Source organism: Hylobates moloch, unplaced genomic scaffold, assembly GCF_009828535.3.
Source record: "Hylobates moloch isolate HMO894 unplaced genomic scaffold, HMol_V3 SCAFFOLD_45, whole genome shotgun sequence".
In the NCBI taxonomy this organism is placed as follows: domain Eukaryota; kingdom Metazoa; phylum Chordata; class Mammalia; order Primates; family Hylobatidae; genus Hylobates; species Hylobates moloch.
The window spans coordinates 1-16,548 of NW_026652320.1; the positions used below are offsets into that span (position 1 = coordinate 1).

Sequence of the window (16,548 nt, forward strand, 5' to 3'; positions counted from 1 at the left end):
ATGCGTGGGTTTGCAGGCAACAGCCTAGGTTTTCTAACTAGCCCAGGCGGAGCTCTCATCCCTTTTTCCCCCACCCACCCGCGTTCTTCAGTGGGGCGGGCGGAGACCTCCATCCCAGGAATCACTGGCCCGGGCAGCCACCAGGCCTGCTCTTCTTTCCTCACCTCGCCTCCTCTTCCTCCCCCTGCCACTGTCACTCACCTACCCGTGCCCTGCCAGCTTCTTCGGCATCACCGTGGAGCGCCTGACAGCTAAATGCAGACCCGAGACCCCATGCAAACCAGGTTGCTGCCCTTTCTACATGCGAGGGAACTCAGGCAGAGAGGAGGAGAGGAAGGGAGACAGAGAGAATGGGAGCGATGGAGGGAGGAAAGAACGGATGGATGGAGCGACCTTGGAAGGGATGGAGGGATAGAGGGAGGGATATAGGGAAGAAGGGAGGGAGGGATGGAGGGAGGGATGAAGGGAGAAACTGAGGGAGGGATGGAGGGAAAGAAGGAGGGAGGGATCAAGGGACAGAGAAAGGAAGGCAGAGAGAAAAGCTGTCTTCTACCTCCAGGACCAGCAGGACCTCGCACTCCAGGAAAATGTTGGGTGTCCAGTGGGGGCTAAGTGCTCGGCCCACAGCCCCATCGGCCTGCGAGGCGCTCACCAGCCCTCCAGATCACCAGCCTGGGTTACTTCATCCAGGAGCGATTCAGACGAATTTCGTCTCCCAAGGAATGAGCGAATTGCTCAGAGAGCAATGAGCCGAGACCCGGGTGGTTGTCCATTTTTCAACCACATGGTTCACAGATGAGATAGCCCCACATTGAGCCTGCAACGGAGCACGAGGCAGATACTCCCGTCCACACAGGAGTCACACTCAGGCCGACTGAAGCGTGGTTTCGGATTCCACGTTGCTTTGCCCTCTGCAAGGGGGCCTATTGCTCGCGTGTCTTACTGGGCTTGAGTCAAGGCGTTGTCAGGGCTGTATTGCCCCCCCGTCCACTCGCCTTTCTCAGAGGCAAAGCACCTCCATGTAAACTCACACAGGACCAATGGTCGGAGGCAGAACGGTGCAGGGGAAATTGGGTACCCACATGTAAAAGAATGAACCTGGGCCCTTGACTTATACCATAAGAAAAAATTAACTAACTGGATCAAATACCTAAATATAAGAGCTAAAACTACAAAATTCTTAGAACAAAATATAGGGGAAACATGTCATACACTGTATCTGGCAGTGTTTTTTTTTTTTTTTTTTAACAGGACACCCAAAACACAAGAAACAAAAGAAAAATAGATGAATCGGACTCTATCCGGAATTTGCAAAGAACAATTCAGCAACAATCAAAGAAACTACCTGTTTAAAATATTGGTAAAATCTTAAGCAGACATTTCTCTAAAAATTATGTAAAGTAGCTAATAAGCACATGAAAAGATGCTCAACAAAATTCATCATTAATGAAATGCAAATCTAACCCCAAATGACATATCACTTAATACCCATCAGCACAGCTACTACCAAAAGAAAGAAAACAAAACAGAAAATCACAAGTGTTGGTGAGGACGTGGAGCAATTAGAACCCTTGTACATTGTTGGTGGAAATGTAAAATGTTGCAGCTGCTATAAAATAACAAAATAGTAACTACAAAATTTATACATAATATCACCATACGATCCAGCAATTTCACATCTGGGTATGCAGCAAAAGATAGGAAAGCAAAGACAGAAAATAATTCACGTACACCTAGGTTCACAGCAGCATTACTCACATCACCAAAAAGTTGTTCGAATTACTCAAGTGTTGTTTGAATTACCGTCAATGAAAAAATAGATAAAATGTGATTTATACATACAGTGGAATATTATTCAGCTATGTAAAATAAGGAAATTCTGACACATGATATGTCTCATGCATGAACCTTAAGGACATTGTGCAGTGACATTAGCCAGTCATAAAAGGACAAATACTGAATCATTCCAATTATGAGATACTTAGAATAATGAAATTCTGAAACTCAAGTAGAAGAGTGGTTCCTAGGAGACTGAGGGGGAGTAAAAAGGAGCTTACTTAATGAGTATAGAGTTTTGTTTCTGCAGGTTGAAAGAAGGTCCCTATGAATGGGAATGATAGTTGCAAAACAATGTGAATGTAGTTAATTTTTCTGAGCTGCACACTTACAATAGCTAAAATGGTTAATTTTATGTATACTTTACCACAAAGTAAAAAAAATTTTTTTAAATAAACAAACTATAGCTATCTGCAATATCATGAATTAATACTATAACTATAATATTGCATAGAAGAAAGTAGATGTAAAACTATGCATATTATAAAATTTCACTTACATAAAATCCAAAAAGTGAAAGCAACTAAGGTTCTGGCTTCCAGTAATAATTAAGTAGTTTGTTGAATACTTCACAGATAACTATAACAAAGCTCTTTGGACGCAGGGCTGCGGCACTGCAATCCCAGCATGCACCAGGCTCAGGGAGCGTGCGCCAATCAGTGGAGGAAGGGACGAGGCTCCGCACGTCTCGCTGGTCTTGCTGGGAGATGCAGTCTCATAAACGCTCCCAGCCCTTTGGTCACAGGGCTGCAGCACTACAATCTTAGCATGCACCGGGCTCAGGGAAAGTGCGCGTCACTGGAGGAAGAGGCAGGGTCGTGCGCGCCTCAGTGGGCTTGCTGGGAGATGTAGTCTCATAACCAGTCCCAGCCCTTTCATCACCGAGCTGCAAGACTACAGTCCCAGCATGCACCCAGCTCGGGGACAGTGCGCATTACTGGAGGAAGAGACTGGACCGTGGGCGCCTCCTTCTACTTGCTGGGAGATGTAGTTTCATAAAGACTCCAAGACTTTCCGGTCCCGTTGCCACAGGACTACCATACATACCAGTATGCACCGGGGTCAGGGAAAGTGAACGTCACTGGGAAAAGAGGCGGGGCTGTGTGCGTCTCCCTAGGCTTGCTGGGAGATATATGCTCATAAACACTTCCAGCCCTTTCCTCAAAGAGCTGCAAGACTACAGTCTTAGCATGCACCAGTCTCAGGGACAATGCGTGTCACTGGAGGAAGAGACCGGGCTGTGTGCACCTCCCTAGGATTGCTGGAAGATGTATTCTCGTAAACACTCTCAACCCTTTGGTCAAAGGGCTACAGGACTACAGTCCCAGCATGCATGCGCCAGGCTGCAGGGCGAGGCGCAGACCTGGAAGAAGGGTCAGAGTGGTATGCACCCCACCTGATATGCTGGGAGCTGTAGTCCGTTAACTACTCTCAGCCTGTTTGTCGGTAGGCTCCAGAACTATAATCCCAGCATGTACCGGGATCCGGGGTGCTTAGCCCTGGAGGGAGGGGCAGAGCGGTGTGGACTTCCCAGAGTCCAAAGCACTGCTGAGTTCTGATGCTATGCCGACTCTTTGCAAGGATAGTGAGTACAGAGGTGCACCTGGAGGGCAGGTCTGGGCTGACCATTGAGGAGGGTATTACCCTATGAAGATACCTTACCTTTTCCCAAATAGGGCGGGTTGTCCTCACCCGATTGGCCCTATCCTTCTCAGGTTCCTCTTTCCGTTGCACCCAGGGTTCCTTCCAGAGCATTACGTCTTCTGTAGCCCAGGGCAGTGCCTTCTTTCCTAAACTGCTGTGGAAACTTTCCTGATGTCCGAGACACTGTCCATTGTGACGCAGCCCTCTTTTTTCTCTAGCCAGAGCACGCACTCAACCGTTTTAGAGAGAAATATTCCACCTGGCCTGCTTGTGATCAGCTTCAGAGCTCTGCAGATTGTGACAAGGACTGTGGCTTCCTGGAAATGTCACTCTCAAAGTCGCCTTTTTCACGAATGTGAAAGTCTAGGCATCAGAAATGTTAATTATTGGGTTGCACAAAATCTGCTAAGAGCAAAGGAGAAAACCCCATTTCCGAGGCGTGAGTCTTGTGAGCCATTTTCATCAACCCGTTTAAGTGGACAAGCTCCAAAATGCAACCTGAAGCTGCTGACTATTTAGGCATTTTACACTTGAAATCAGTAGTCTCATCTCAAGTCAGGCCTGGCTTGCCAGTGGCTCAGAGCCACCAATGGGACCTGTTACATCAGGAACAGATAGTTTTCCAGCTTTACTGGAGCAACTTTTAAGATGTGGAGCACTTGGGGTCATTTGAAACCCGCTATCTTCAGTAGGGACTTTTACTTCTAGAAAGCATTTGCATTTTGATTTTATCTGTCTTCAAGCTGACCCTTTGTTTATTTTAATAGTAAAAAACACATTCCTGGGTGGAGATTTAAGATGCTAATGAGACATGATGTATGCACAGATGTGTACAGCTACTGCATTTGTGCACCCAGAAGACCAGTCAGAACATGCTTACTGTGACACTTCTTTCCACCTTCTTATGAATAATCATGCAAAACTCCCATAAAGAGGGTTTCTCCAGCAATAATTAATGCTGTCTCACTTTTATGAGCAGGCTGCCCTGGAATCTCTTTCTCAGACTGTGTCGTCTATTCTGCACTTAATTTTCAAAATATCCTCTCCTTTTTGCAATAAATTATTCTGTACTTCTTTTACTGTGTGTTTCTTGTTTAAATTCTTTTAAACTAAGGAGATAAGAACCAAGGTATTACATCAGCCATCAACATTTCTGGTGCCATGACCTGGGGAGAGGTTTGTCTGCTTCATTAATTTCAGTTTCCCTTTACTTACAGTGAATACTATGGCAGTTCCAGACTACCTAGTTAATTAGCGCTGCTTGTTCCAGCGCTGTTTCAGTAAAGTTCTGGGGGAAATGTTTTTTTGTGTGTGTGGCTTTATTTTTTTATTTTATTTTATTTATTTTATTTATTTATTTTTATTATTATACTTTAGGTTTTAGGGTACATGTGCACAATGTGCAGGTTTGTTACATACGTATCCATGTGCCATGTTGGTTTGCTGCACCATTTTTAAGTCACCTGTATTCTTTAGAGGGAGAATATATGTCCGCTCTTCTTTTGGCTGCTGCTTCTGTGGTATCGATAAATACACTGACCACATGGGTTGCCCTCAATATTTCATATTTGGGCTACTTTGCCGCTTAGTTTCACATCTTTCTGGCCACAGTTCAGACTCAGCTTATTGTTTGCTGTCCCTTCAGCAATACTCTGTCTCCACCTAGTGGCTATTGTAATGTATTTTCTGGTCAGGTTTTCTGTTTACAAAATTTTTGTTTTGTTTCGAGCAGCACATTAAGAGAACCCTGTCCCTTCAGGCTTTATGCATTTCCCAGCTCTTTGAAATTGTTCTTCAACAGGCTTTCTTTGCCCAACAAAAGATGCACAGGCATGTAGATGCCCGGTCATAGGGATTGCATCTGAGCTTTCCAGGCGTTATAATTGGACATCACAAATGGCAAGCTAGTGAATTAGGGCAAGGCTTGTCACCCGGACATCTGCCCCCCAGCCAGCAGTGGGGGTCATCTCGGTAGGGCTGGAGATGTCCACCGCTGGGGAGAGCTAGGACGGTGTATGGCAAATGCCTATGACCGCCTAGAGCTTCAGTTAATGGGGTTTCGGGGGGATGCGCTGGACACTCGGTGGTACCACTTGGCCCGTGGGGATGCCCACAGCCTCCTGGACTTCAGTAAATGTTCTGTCATTGCAGGATTCTGGCACCGTGGGAGTTGAATCCTCTACTGTCACTGAAACACCCCTGGGATGTATATCTAAAAATTAGAACAGCTTTTGGCTAAGTGAACTTAGAAAACTTTATCTTCTTTTGTAACACTATTTATCCTCCCTACAGATTAGCTGAGAAAACATGGCTGGAGAATGAGACTGTGAAGTTTAACTCCATCCTACAGCTAGATCTTTTCTGTGGAAATCAGGGAAAATGGTCTGAAGTATCCTATGTGCAAGTCTTTCTGGCCTGACAACAAAACCCAGCTCTATGCAGCACCTGTGCGCTAAAGCCTAGTAAGCCAGAAAGCCCCTCAGAACAATTAAAAGATAATCTCTTATTAAGAGGAAGGGACCCCAGACCCCACAGCCCAACACCACTTACTAGTGCTGGAACCATGGGCAAGTTACTTAACCTCCCTGCTGCTCCATTTTCTCATCTGCAAAGTGAGGGACATAACAATACTTTCCTCACTGAGTTGCTGCGACAGTTAAATGTGTTGACGCATTTTAAGCTTTGTGAACACAGTAAGTGCCATATAAAAGTGTTAGCTATCATTTTATTTGCTAAGTGCACATCTCTCTTCCTGGTTTGATTGTGAACTCCTAGAAGACAGGGGCTGTCTTACTCACCTCAGTACCCAGTGCTCAGTACATAGTAGGTGCTTGGTACATATTTGTTCCATGAATTGGCTTATTATTACTCTGCCAGTTGCCTTTTGGTTCATTGGGTTAACTGGCAAGCCAACAGAATGATTTCCAGTGAGCTTGTATTCCCCAGGGTGGATCAGCAAGTAGTTCCAGCCCTTGTGTCTAGACAGGCTTATAACTGCTGTGTATCTGGGTGACTTGGCTGGGGTTTTCGGTTCCTCTCAGCCTGCCTTCCTTATCTCTAGGCCCCATTCCCTGTTTCTCGGACAACCTGTGAATATGGGGTGTTTCTTGTTCTACTTTATCCAGAGGGGATTTGTAATGTATTACCCTTGTCCTTGGTTGGAAATGTGTCCTTTTTCTATTGTGAAAGTTTGGTCTGTTTGGCATGCAGAATGGGAGAATATGCCAGGACTTCGGGATGCTGTCACAGCTGAATGGGAGAGAAAGAAAGCGAAGCTTCAGAGATATAAGAGTGAAGAGGGCACGAAATATCAGGAAGGCCAGCATTGCTTGGGTTCATCTACTGTGTGCTCTTGTCCAGTGATTTAACTCTTGATCATTTGTGCAAGAAATAATGAGTCATTGCTGCTCAGGACTTTGCTGGAGAAAACGGTCCTATCATAAGCCTCTCAACTAAAGATGCCAGTGGAATTTGGAAAGGGTTTAGCAGAAAGCAATAAAGACAATTCAGAAGCAGAGACCTAGAAGATATGAAAGATAATTCTAGGAACTGGGATGGGAGAAGGAGGTAAAATTCAGTAACTGATTACAAGAAAATGAAGGGTGCTTATACAGACTTCTGGAATTTTCTACACACCTGTGCTTTAGCAGAGAAATTCAGGACTGCTCTTAGGCCTATGTGGCTATTTCTGTGGATAGAAAAGGATGACAGCTAAGACAGTTTTGTCATAGCTCCTGTTCTCTCCAGCCCAAACACTAGCAACCCCTTCATCACCAATGCTCAGAGGGTCTGGAGTAGATGAGGCATGTTGCAAGGGAATGTGGAGAACTTCTACACCAGACCCTTATCCCTGTTCCCCTCTCATTGGCCCTCTTCCCCACTCTTGTCCCCAGACTCCGGAGGACTTCTGACTGGGCAGAAGTTCTCAGCTTTTGATTCCTCTTTTGAAAAGAGTCAATCTTTTTTTAAAAATCATCTTCTCTCAGAACTATTAATAGAAACCAGTGACCGTGACTTCACTTTTTACTTTTTCCTCTCCACTCTAGATCCACTTTTCCATTGATTTCAGTCCTACTTGTCTTCCCATTTTCCTTCTTTCCCACTTTCTGGGCTCCCCACTCTCCTCTGTCTTGCAGTTCCTTATGACCCCAGATTCCTAGTGCTGGCCTATTAGGGAGGAGCTCTGGCATAAGCCAGGGCCTGGCATCTGCTTGGACACACCACCCACAGCCCTTGGCGATTGTCAGCCAGCTTTGGGGAAATGGCCTGGCTGGGACAACCCTGGGATTCTTGTTGCTTCAGCTGCCAAATTGCTTGGAGTCCCTGGCCCACCCTAGGAGCTGGGTTGGCAAGGATCTTAGTTTCTGTTTTGCATGACCATGAGTGAGTTGAAATCTTACTCTGTAATATAATTTCTTCATTCTTTCCACATTTACTGTGCAATACCACACGTCAATGACCTGCTCCAGATATTGGACGGGTAGAGATGTTAACAAGATCCAGCTTCTACACAGAGCTCACAAGCTAGTGAGCGGTCTGCTGCTTTTGTAAAGAACTATAACAGTGTGAATAGGATGTTAACAATATGAAAAAGACTTGGGTAGATTAGAGGGCTTCGTGGAAGTGGAATGGGAAGGAACCTCTCATGAACAATTTTCTTTTTGGAAGGGATAGGTGGATGGGAGGATGCAGAGAGGAGTGTAGCAGAAAAGCAGAAGGACTTGGGTTAGAAGACTAGAGGTGTAGTCTCAGCTGTTCACCAATTAACCTAATGTCTCTGGCCTCAGTTTCCTCATTTGCAAAACAGGGGCGATAACTGTAGCCCACCTTGTGGGGCATTGTGAGAATTGGTTGAGAAAATGCACATAAAGCACTTAGGACACAGGCACAGCTGCTGTGAGGATGATGATGGGGATGGTGAAGAACAGGCTGTGCAACTTTGGGAAAGTCACTTGTATACACTGGCCTCAGTTTCCTCATCTGCAAATGGAGTGAGTTCCACGGGATCAACTGTAATTCTGTTTAGCAACATTTTTTTTCAGCATCTTCCCTGTTGGTGCCACTGGGCATTCAGAGAGGGTCAAGGCCTGGCCTCTGCCCTCCAGAAGGACAGGGTACAGGCACACATATAGATAACTCTAACAGAAGACACGGTCCCACGGAGCTGCTAAGTTCCTGAACATGAGTGTTTGGGGAAGGGGTTTCTGGAGAGCTCGGTGGGGAGGCAGTGCTTGACCTGGGCTTTGAAGGACCAGTAGACAGAGATTGTGTCTTTCCTTGCTGAAAAACACTTTGTCTTCAAGATAAAGGCCAAATTTCCAGCTAAGCACCCAGGTTCCTCATGATGTCCTCAGCTCCCTTCTTCTGCTTTCCACTGTTTTCCCTGTGCACTGTGATACTTCCAATTCTTGAAACATATTTTATACCTTCCCTTGCTTTCCTTCCATCTTTGTGCATGCTTGTTCTTTGGGCCTGGGACTCCCTTCTCCCTCTGCTAGGGGACAGCAGACTGGACAAGCAAGGCACTAGGGTTGGACTGGTGGATTCATATACTACCTTTGCCACTGAGCGGCCAGTGGAGCACCTGCTGTGTTGCTCAATCCCTAGGTGAGTCAACGTCTTCATCTGCAAAATGGGGATACAAGGTAACAACAGTGACTCCCTCAAAGGGCACTGGTGAGGATTAAATGAGGTAACACACGCAAAGTGCTCGCCAGGCAAGCCCACAGTAATCATTGAATAAATATGGGCAATGTGGCCCACTCCTACTTGCATTTCAGGTCTTAGCTTAGTCATCACCTCCTCTGAGGTTGGCTGTGTGCTCCTGTAGTACACGGTATTTTCTCTTCTACCATAGCACGGCACCTGTCATCCCCACCAGACTGCAAACTCTCCGAGGCCAAGAGCCAGGCGACTGGGTTGGCTGCTGGCGGTGCCGCATAATAGGCATTCAGGAAATACTGAATGAATGACACGGGGTGAGGGTCCCAGTGATCCGAGGGCGTGCAGAGGCTGTAGGGGGCAGTCCGGGGTCTCCTGCCCATGAGACTGAATGGGCAGGTGGACTTCAACTCTGCGGGGGACAGAGACAGCGTGGGCGTCTGTCCTGGGACTGACCCTGGGAGGGCGCAGCGCCCTGGGAGAGGATGGTGCTCAACTTTAACCCGGTCGGCGCCCTCGGGAGAAAATGCAGCCTGACGGGTCGGGTGAGCGCGCTCGGCCCCGCCCCGCCCCGGCCCGGCCCGGCCCCACCCCCGGCCCCACCCCCGGGCCCACCCCCGGGCTTTCGCGGTGCAGCTGGAGCTGCAAGTAGCTGGCGCCGTCCCGCGTCGCCCCCGCTCAGGGCGGGCCCCGCACGCTTATTCGGCCCTGGAGGAACGCCGGCGTCCAGCCCGCTACCGACCGCCGCTGCGGGATGCTGCGCTCCACGTCCACGGTCACCCTGCTCTCGGGCGGCGCCGCCAGGACGCCCGGGGCGCCCAGCAGGAGGGTGAGTAGCTGGAGGCGGGAGCTGCCGCCGTCTCGTTCCCCCATTCCGGCCGCCCCCTCTAGAGGGGACTAGGGATGGGAAAGCTCGGGAACCAGCACCTGGCCCCGACGCCCCACCCTGGGCTCAACTCCCAGGTCCTGTGCCGGCTCTGGCAGTGACCCTCCCTCTTGAGGTTTCAGGGGGCCCACCAGCTGGCAGGAGAGGGCTTAGGGGACTTTATGGAATTCCCAGAGATTTCCTCTCCTTCCTGCCTCTCTGTCAAGCCGAGTTTATTGGTGGCACAAGTTTAAAAAGCAAGGAAGACATTTGTGCAGTGTCCCTACCTTGAGACCCAAAAGTAATGAGTGTATTTAAAACTCAAACTTTCCTTCTTCCATTAATTAAAAGAAAGACGGGATCACTTGTGTCCACTAGTGATAGGGTATCCACTAGTGATAGGGTAATTCTGGAGTGGGGTTAACCAAGGTGGGCACCACTGTGCAAACCAGAACAGCAGCCGGCCGCCCAGGAGCCCGGCTGTGTGGGACTCCGGTTTATGTAAACCACTTTCTTCTGTCTGATTTAAATATTAGCACAGTGACAATGGCAGCACTGAAATCCCGGGACAGCATCTCCAGGGAAGGTTTCTCTTTGGAAGTGCTGTTTCTTTTTGATCTTTGTGGCATCTTTTCCCATCTCTCCAGATGCTCTGTAAAAGAAATGCTCCATCTTTCTAACAGGGTCAACGCCTTAGAGCAACTGCCAGGAGCTTGGCTTGTGGCTTTTTAGTTCTTCCATTTATCATGATATTCAATACTTATCATTTGGTACCTCTTTGCTCTGATTGAGACTTCAGTTATCGTGTTTCCTCAAGATTTAAACAGGTGGTTAAGTCCAAAGCAAAACCCTCGCTGGTCCTCCTGTCTGCGTGTAGGTCTTGGACCTGCTTGTTTCCTTTTACATGCCTTAAGTGAGTGGTGGTGGTCACCTTATAAGCTGTCTTTCTTTAGCTCTAGAAGAAAGATGTGTTACTCTTGGGCATGGGCCAACTGATGGATTCTGAGGGGTGTGTGTGTGTGTGCACTTACCAGACACTTAGGTTGTGTACACACGTGCATGCGCACACTCCCCCCCAGAATCCATCAGTTGGCTCATGCCCAAGGTTGACAGAACTCCAGTTGTCCAATCATTAGCATCATAGAATAAGATCTACATTGGATCCAAGGGGGTTTCCAACCACAGTCCTGGCCTTACTCTAAGTTGGGTGTTTGTATTTTTCTATGGAAATCTTTCCCAATTTGAACACAATTGCAACTGAAAAAGAATGAAGTCACTGAAAAGCTAACCCTGAGCCCTGAGAGGATCATATCTGTGACCAGACTGCATGAATTGCATGAAATTCTCTGTAACTTCCCTTCCAGAGGTGGGGATTAGTTGGGGTACCTAACCTAATACGGTGGGTTGATACAAATGTGACTAGTATACCAAATAACATTTCTGAAGATTTTGGGTCAACCATTTCCTTTGGAGTATTTCTTTAATTGTAGGTGCTTTGGTGTCGGGCACATTGTGACACTCTTGAAAAGACTTTGCCTTTTGAATAAAATGGCAGACATATTTTGGACTGGAGAACTCAGGGCTCGGGATCAGGCCATGCAGGGCTGTCCTGGGTACACTGGTACTTGTTTCTGGAAAGAAGGTATCTAAAGGGTCTAGGGTTCTGCCCATCTTTATGGTTTCTAGCTCTGCTCATGATTTGCAGATGTTACAGGTACTATCTGTGTGTGTGCTGGGGATCGTGTGTGTGGTGGGAAGCTGTGAGATGTTGATTAATTGATTTATTGAATATTCATAAACCTTTTTCTGTGTGGTAAAGGGCTGGCATTGGGGTCCGCCCTACCTGTAGAGGCAGACATTGTCCCAAACTAACATCAAACAAAGTGGTGATGGTTATAGTGGGGTGAAGAGTTTACAAAGTTCTGTAGAAGCTAAAATAAAGGTTCTTCCTGAGGCATCAGGGGAAGGCCTCTCACTACAGGTATGTTTTTTTGAGACAGAGTCTCACTTTGTCATCCAGGCTGGAGTGCCGTGGCACGATCTCGGCTCACTGCAGCCTCCACCTCCCAGGTTCAAGCAGTCCTCCTGCCTCAGCCTCCCGAGTAGCTGGGACTACAGGCACACACCACCATGCTTGGCTAATTTTTGTATTTTTAGTGGAGACAGGGTTTTGTCATGTTGGCCAGCCTGGTCTTGAACTCCTGACCTCAAGTAATCCAACTGCCTTGGCCTCCCAAAGTGCTGGGATTACAGGCATCAGCCACCCCGCCCCGCCTACTGGTGATATTTGAGTTTAATCTTGCAGGATGAGTGGAATTTGTAGGGGAATTGACATTATTGGGATACTGAAAGGAGGAAATAACCATCTCAATGGAATACTTGGCATATATAGTCATGTATTGCATAAACACATTTCGGTCAACAGCAGCCAGGATATATGACGGTGGTTGGAACGGTAGGCTATATCATATCGCCTAGGTGTGTGGTAGGCTATACCATCTAGGTTTGTGTAAGTGCACTCTATGATGATTACGCAACGACAGAAATCATCAAATGATGCATTTCTCAGAATGCATCTCCACGGTTAAGTGACACATGACTACTTTATCATGATGGTAAATTGGACCTGCTTTGGGACAAAATGCCTATTGTTTAGAAATGCAGGAACAGGATGTCCTGAAAATAAAATTGTAGACCAAATAATCATTGGAAGTGTACCTTTCATTGAAAGTTGTTCAGTAAATACTGTATTGTTCTGTTATTCCTCTCTGGTGGTGGACAACTGATGGTCTTGAACATGTTAGCCATTAAAATTGTATTTCTGGTTCATCCAAAGAGCTCATCAAATTGGAAACTGCAGGGGAAACCAGTCTATGTGGGTCCAGATATTCAAGCCAACCAGAAGTGGTGGTGACAGCTGACACTGAGCAGAGACTCCTGCAAGCCAGCTGCCAAGGGTTATGTGGCTGGCTGGACTGCCACCAGTTAGCCTTTGTTCGGTGGCTGCCACCTGCAATTTGTATTTCCTTCTTATCTGAAATCATCTCTCAAGGAAAAAAAAACAAACAGGTGGAGAGAGTAATTTCTGTCAGCTGATAAACAAAGCTCTGAAAGGCATTTATGGATGCCAACCAGCAGAAGTTGTGAAATTTAAAAAACTCCCTTCAAACCAGTTGTGCACTAAAAATAGTTTTATCTATGGCAACAGCAGGAAGACAAATTGACTGGAGAATAACCACAGCCAGAAGATGACCTTGGGGAATGGGGGGAAACGATTTTAAAAATATTGACCTTGCTTCTTGCTTTTGAAAGGAATTTTATAAATGCCAGTTAGTCTTGCTAAATGGGCCTTTGAAATGGAAGGTTGGTTGTGTGGCTGGGTTGTGTGCTTTGTGGGGAAGGCATGTGTTGCTTTGTGGCTTCCCCACAAAGCACACAACCGGGCCACACAACCGACCTTTCGGCACAATACTTACTGCCGAGTATTTTTGGCTAAGCTGATCTGATCCCGGGCTGTGGAATGATAGATCTGTCAAGGATATTCTCCAGCACCTTGCTCTCTTGATAATAAAAGACTGTTGGCTGGTGTTGCTGGTATCGTGACCCCTCACTGGCACAGAAAAAAAACAAAACCCAACAAGGTCACAGGATAGGACTATCTCCTAGCCTGCCCTTGCTGATATTTATTTCTATTTGGCAAAGGCTTCCTCTGTTGAACACTGGAATGGGCCTGCTAGTCATTGTTCCTTGGCTAATGTGTCCCTCTCCTATGTCCCATTGCTGCCTGACTGGCTGAAAGTAAAGAATTCTCCTTAGCTGGCCTGTAAATGATAGACAGGTGTTTACCGCACTTCCCTTTCCCAGGAGACAGGAACATCTGTGCACATAAGCTCTCTATCATCCCGTGGGTCCTGAGGAAGGGACCCAGATGTTGTGGGACCCTTGACATCTGGTGGAAGGAAGCTGGCTGCAGCATCCACTGGGGAAGGGGAGGTGGATCCTGCTGCACCCAGAAAACAGGCTGGCTGCTCACAGGGCCCTCCTGAGCCAGCCCCCGATGGGCTAAGTTGTGAGGGTTTGGAACCATGGTGTCCTCTGGGCTAAGGGCAGGGCTTAAACCTCTGCCAGTCAAAAATGATGGTTATGGGCTCAGAAAAAGAAGTGCCCAGCTCTATGCTTTTGATCTTTCACCTTGCCTTGTTTGATATAGGATGAACAGACCTGAATTCTGGAGACTCGTAAGGAAACTTGATTTCCCCTAGACATTTATGGAGATCCCATGGCTCTTCTACAAAGGATATGGAATGTGATTTTGACCCATTTGTCTCTGGGAGCATTGATAGAGCACTGCATATGAGGTCCCTGTTGTAGTTTACCTATGCTGTGCATCCATATCTGAACCAGAGACCTGGAGGCTGGTGTCACTAAGCCCTGGTCACTGGGGAAGACTTTGAAGTCAATTAGCCTCAAATGTTCTTGTCTAATTGAGTTCAAGGAGCTGTGGGCCCAGGGCTGACTAACTAGAGACCATGTTAAATATTTCAACCCAAGATACTTCTCAGCACTTATCATGCCTTATGGTCTTACGGAGTTCCAGTACTTCTGCAGCACATAGAAGAGCAATACAGTGGTGTTTACCTCTTTCCCTCTTTGGTGAGTGATAGTTCCTAAGTGTCAACCACACTCCTGGCTCTTTTTCACTCTTAAAGGCCAGGGTGATCTTTCTAAAATGCTAAATCTAGTCTCCTGACTTGTCTGCTTCAAGAGCCTCCTCAGTACTGCCAGGAAAAAGTTCACACTCCTTAGTGTAGCATCTAGGCCCTCTGGTTTGGCCCGTTCCTGTCCTGTTTCCCCTCTCTATATGTACTCTTCTCAAATATTCTGAATTGTTTGCCATTCCCCCGAGCTTTCAATGCTGTTCCTTGCCTCTTTGCTTTTCTTCATGTTTCTCCTCTGATAAGGGTTGTCTCCTCTAGGAAGCCTGCCCTGAAACCTCAACCCTCCTTCTCGTGTTCCCCTAGAGGCCTGTGCATGCCACCATTACTTGCGTTACCTATGATTACCTACAGGAAGACAGGGCTTAGGAACCACCCCTCCCCAGGCCTGGTGGAATAGGCACTCAAAAACAGAAATATCACCAGGTCCTACTTAGAGGAGCCACGGTTAACATTGAATTGGCAAATAGAAAAACAGGAAGAGAAGCTTTGGGTTAAATCCATCCCATCACCTCTGACCCACCTGGGCAGGAAACGGGTGACAAATACATGGGAATGCTGGCCCAGGTGAGGAATTTGACAGTTCTGGGAAGTCCTCCAAATATTCGAGTTGCCTCATCCTGCTGCACGGTTGGAGCTTCATCCCTTTGGTTCAGTCAGTGGTTCTCAACCGGTTATACGCAGAACCACTGGGAGGCTTAAAATAGCCATGTCGAGGCCTCATCCCAAACCAATTAAATGGGAACATCTTAAAGTACAGAAAAGCATGAGTATTTTTTAGGAAGCTTCCCAGGCGATTCTAATGTGCAGCAAGGCTAAGAATATTTCTTTAAGCATTACTCCCTTCTATAGCTTTCTTGGAAATGTAGACACTCCTGGGACAGTGTTGCAGAAAGGTCCCTTGGGCCTTGTGGGATGAAGGGCAGAGTGGTGGTGGGGCAGGGCGGGGGAGTCCTCACACTCCAAGTCACACTGGCATCTTTGTGTGCCTTCATCCACCTGTGTTTTCTCTCTGGATCTTGGCGTTTGGGGCACATTGTGTGCCTGGTACAGAACACAGCCACAGAGAGCAGGAATGTTTTGTATGCCTCTGAGCTAAGAATGGTTTTTGCAGGGGCCTGCAAAACCTAAATATTTACTGTCTGGCTCTCTACAGAAAAAGTTTGCCCCACCCTGATGTAGATAATTGGGCTGCAAGTTCAGGGCCACAGCAGAGCCAAGAGGTCTAATCTAGATGGGGCATACACCGTTCCGCATGCAGCCTGCTGCAGGCTCCTGGGATTTGATACTTGTGCTGAGCAGAGAGTGTGGGGTCTGTTCCCCCCAGCCACACTTACAAGGGCCCCACCTTTTATCATTAAGGGGAGCTGGGCAGGGACCCACAGTCACAAAGTGGAACAGGCCTGAGAGAAATGTAAATGCACTTGGCTAATTTCCTTAGGGAAATCCATGTTTGTAAACTGTTTGGCAAACCCCTGTCACCTCCCTGAATCATCTTCTCCACTCCCTTTTTATTTGAGATAGATATTTTTCCCCTGGGTGAGCCAAGGTGCCCAAAGTTGAGAGCATGATGATACTGGATCCGCAGAGTACCCCCTAAGTGAGACCCAGGCCCTCGTCTCCACAAAAGGGTCAGAAACAGGGCCCGAGGGGACCCATGTAGCTCCCCAGGGGCCCTGAGTTGCCAAAAAGGGTTTTGTTGTGCTTTTTCTTGTGGAGGAAACCTGAATGCTACCTGTCCCTCCCTTGCTATCCCTCCCAGCGGGGTTGGTTTCAAGAAAGTACAAGGCACTCCAGGGAGTTTCAGGTATATTCTTACTTTGTTTT

The 16,548-nt window shown here is 47.2% G+C and overlaps 1 protein-coding gene across 1 annotated transcript in view; it reads left to right on the plus strand.

The window, feature by feature from the left end:
• Positions 1 to 9,789: 9,789 nt before the first annotated feature.
• Positions 9,790 to 16,548, plus strand: part of LOC116463620 (myocardial zonula adherens protein-like) — a 94,015-nt gene continuing 87,256 nt past the window's right edge. The window contains exon 1 of the mRNA XM_032146798.2: positions 9,790 to 9,970. Within this exon, the coding sequence (XP_032002689.1) occupies positions 9,896 to 9,970 (75 nt within the window). The 5' untranslated portion in view covers positions 9,790 to 9,895. The remainder of the gene's footprint in view (positions 9,971 to 16,548) is intronic.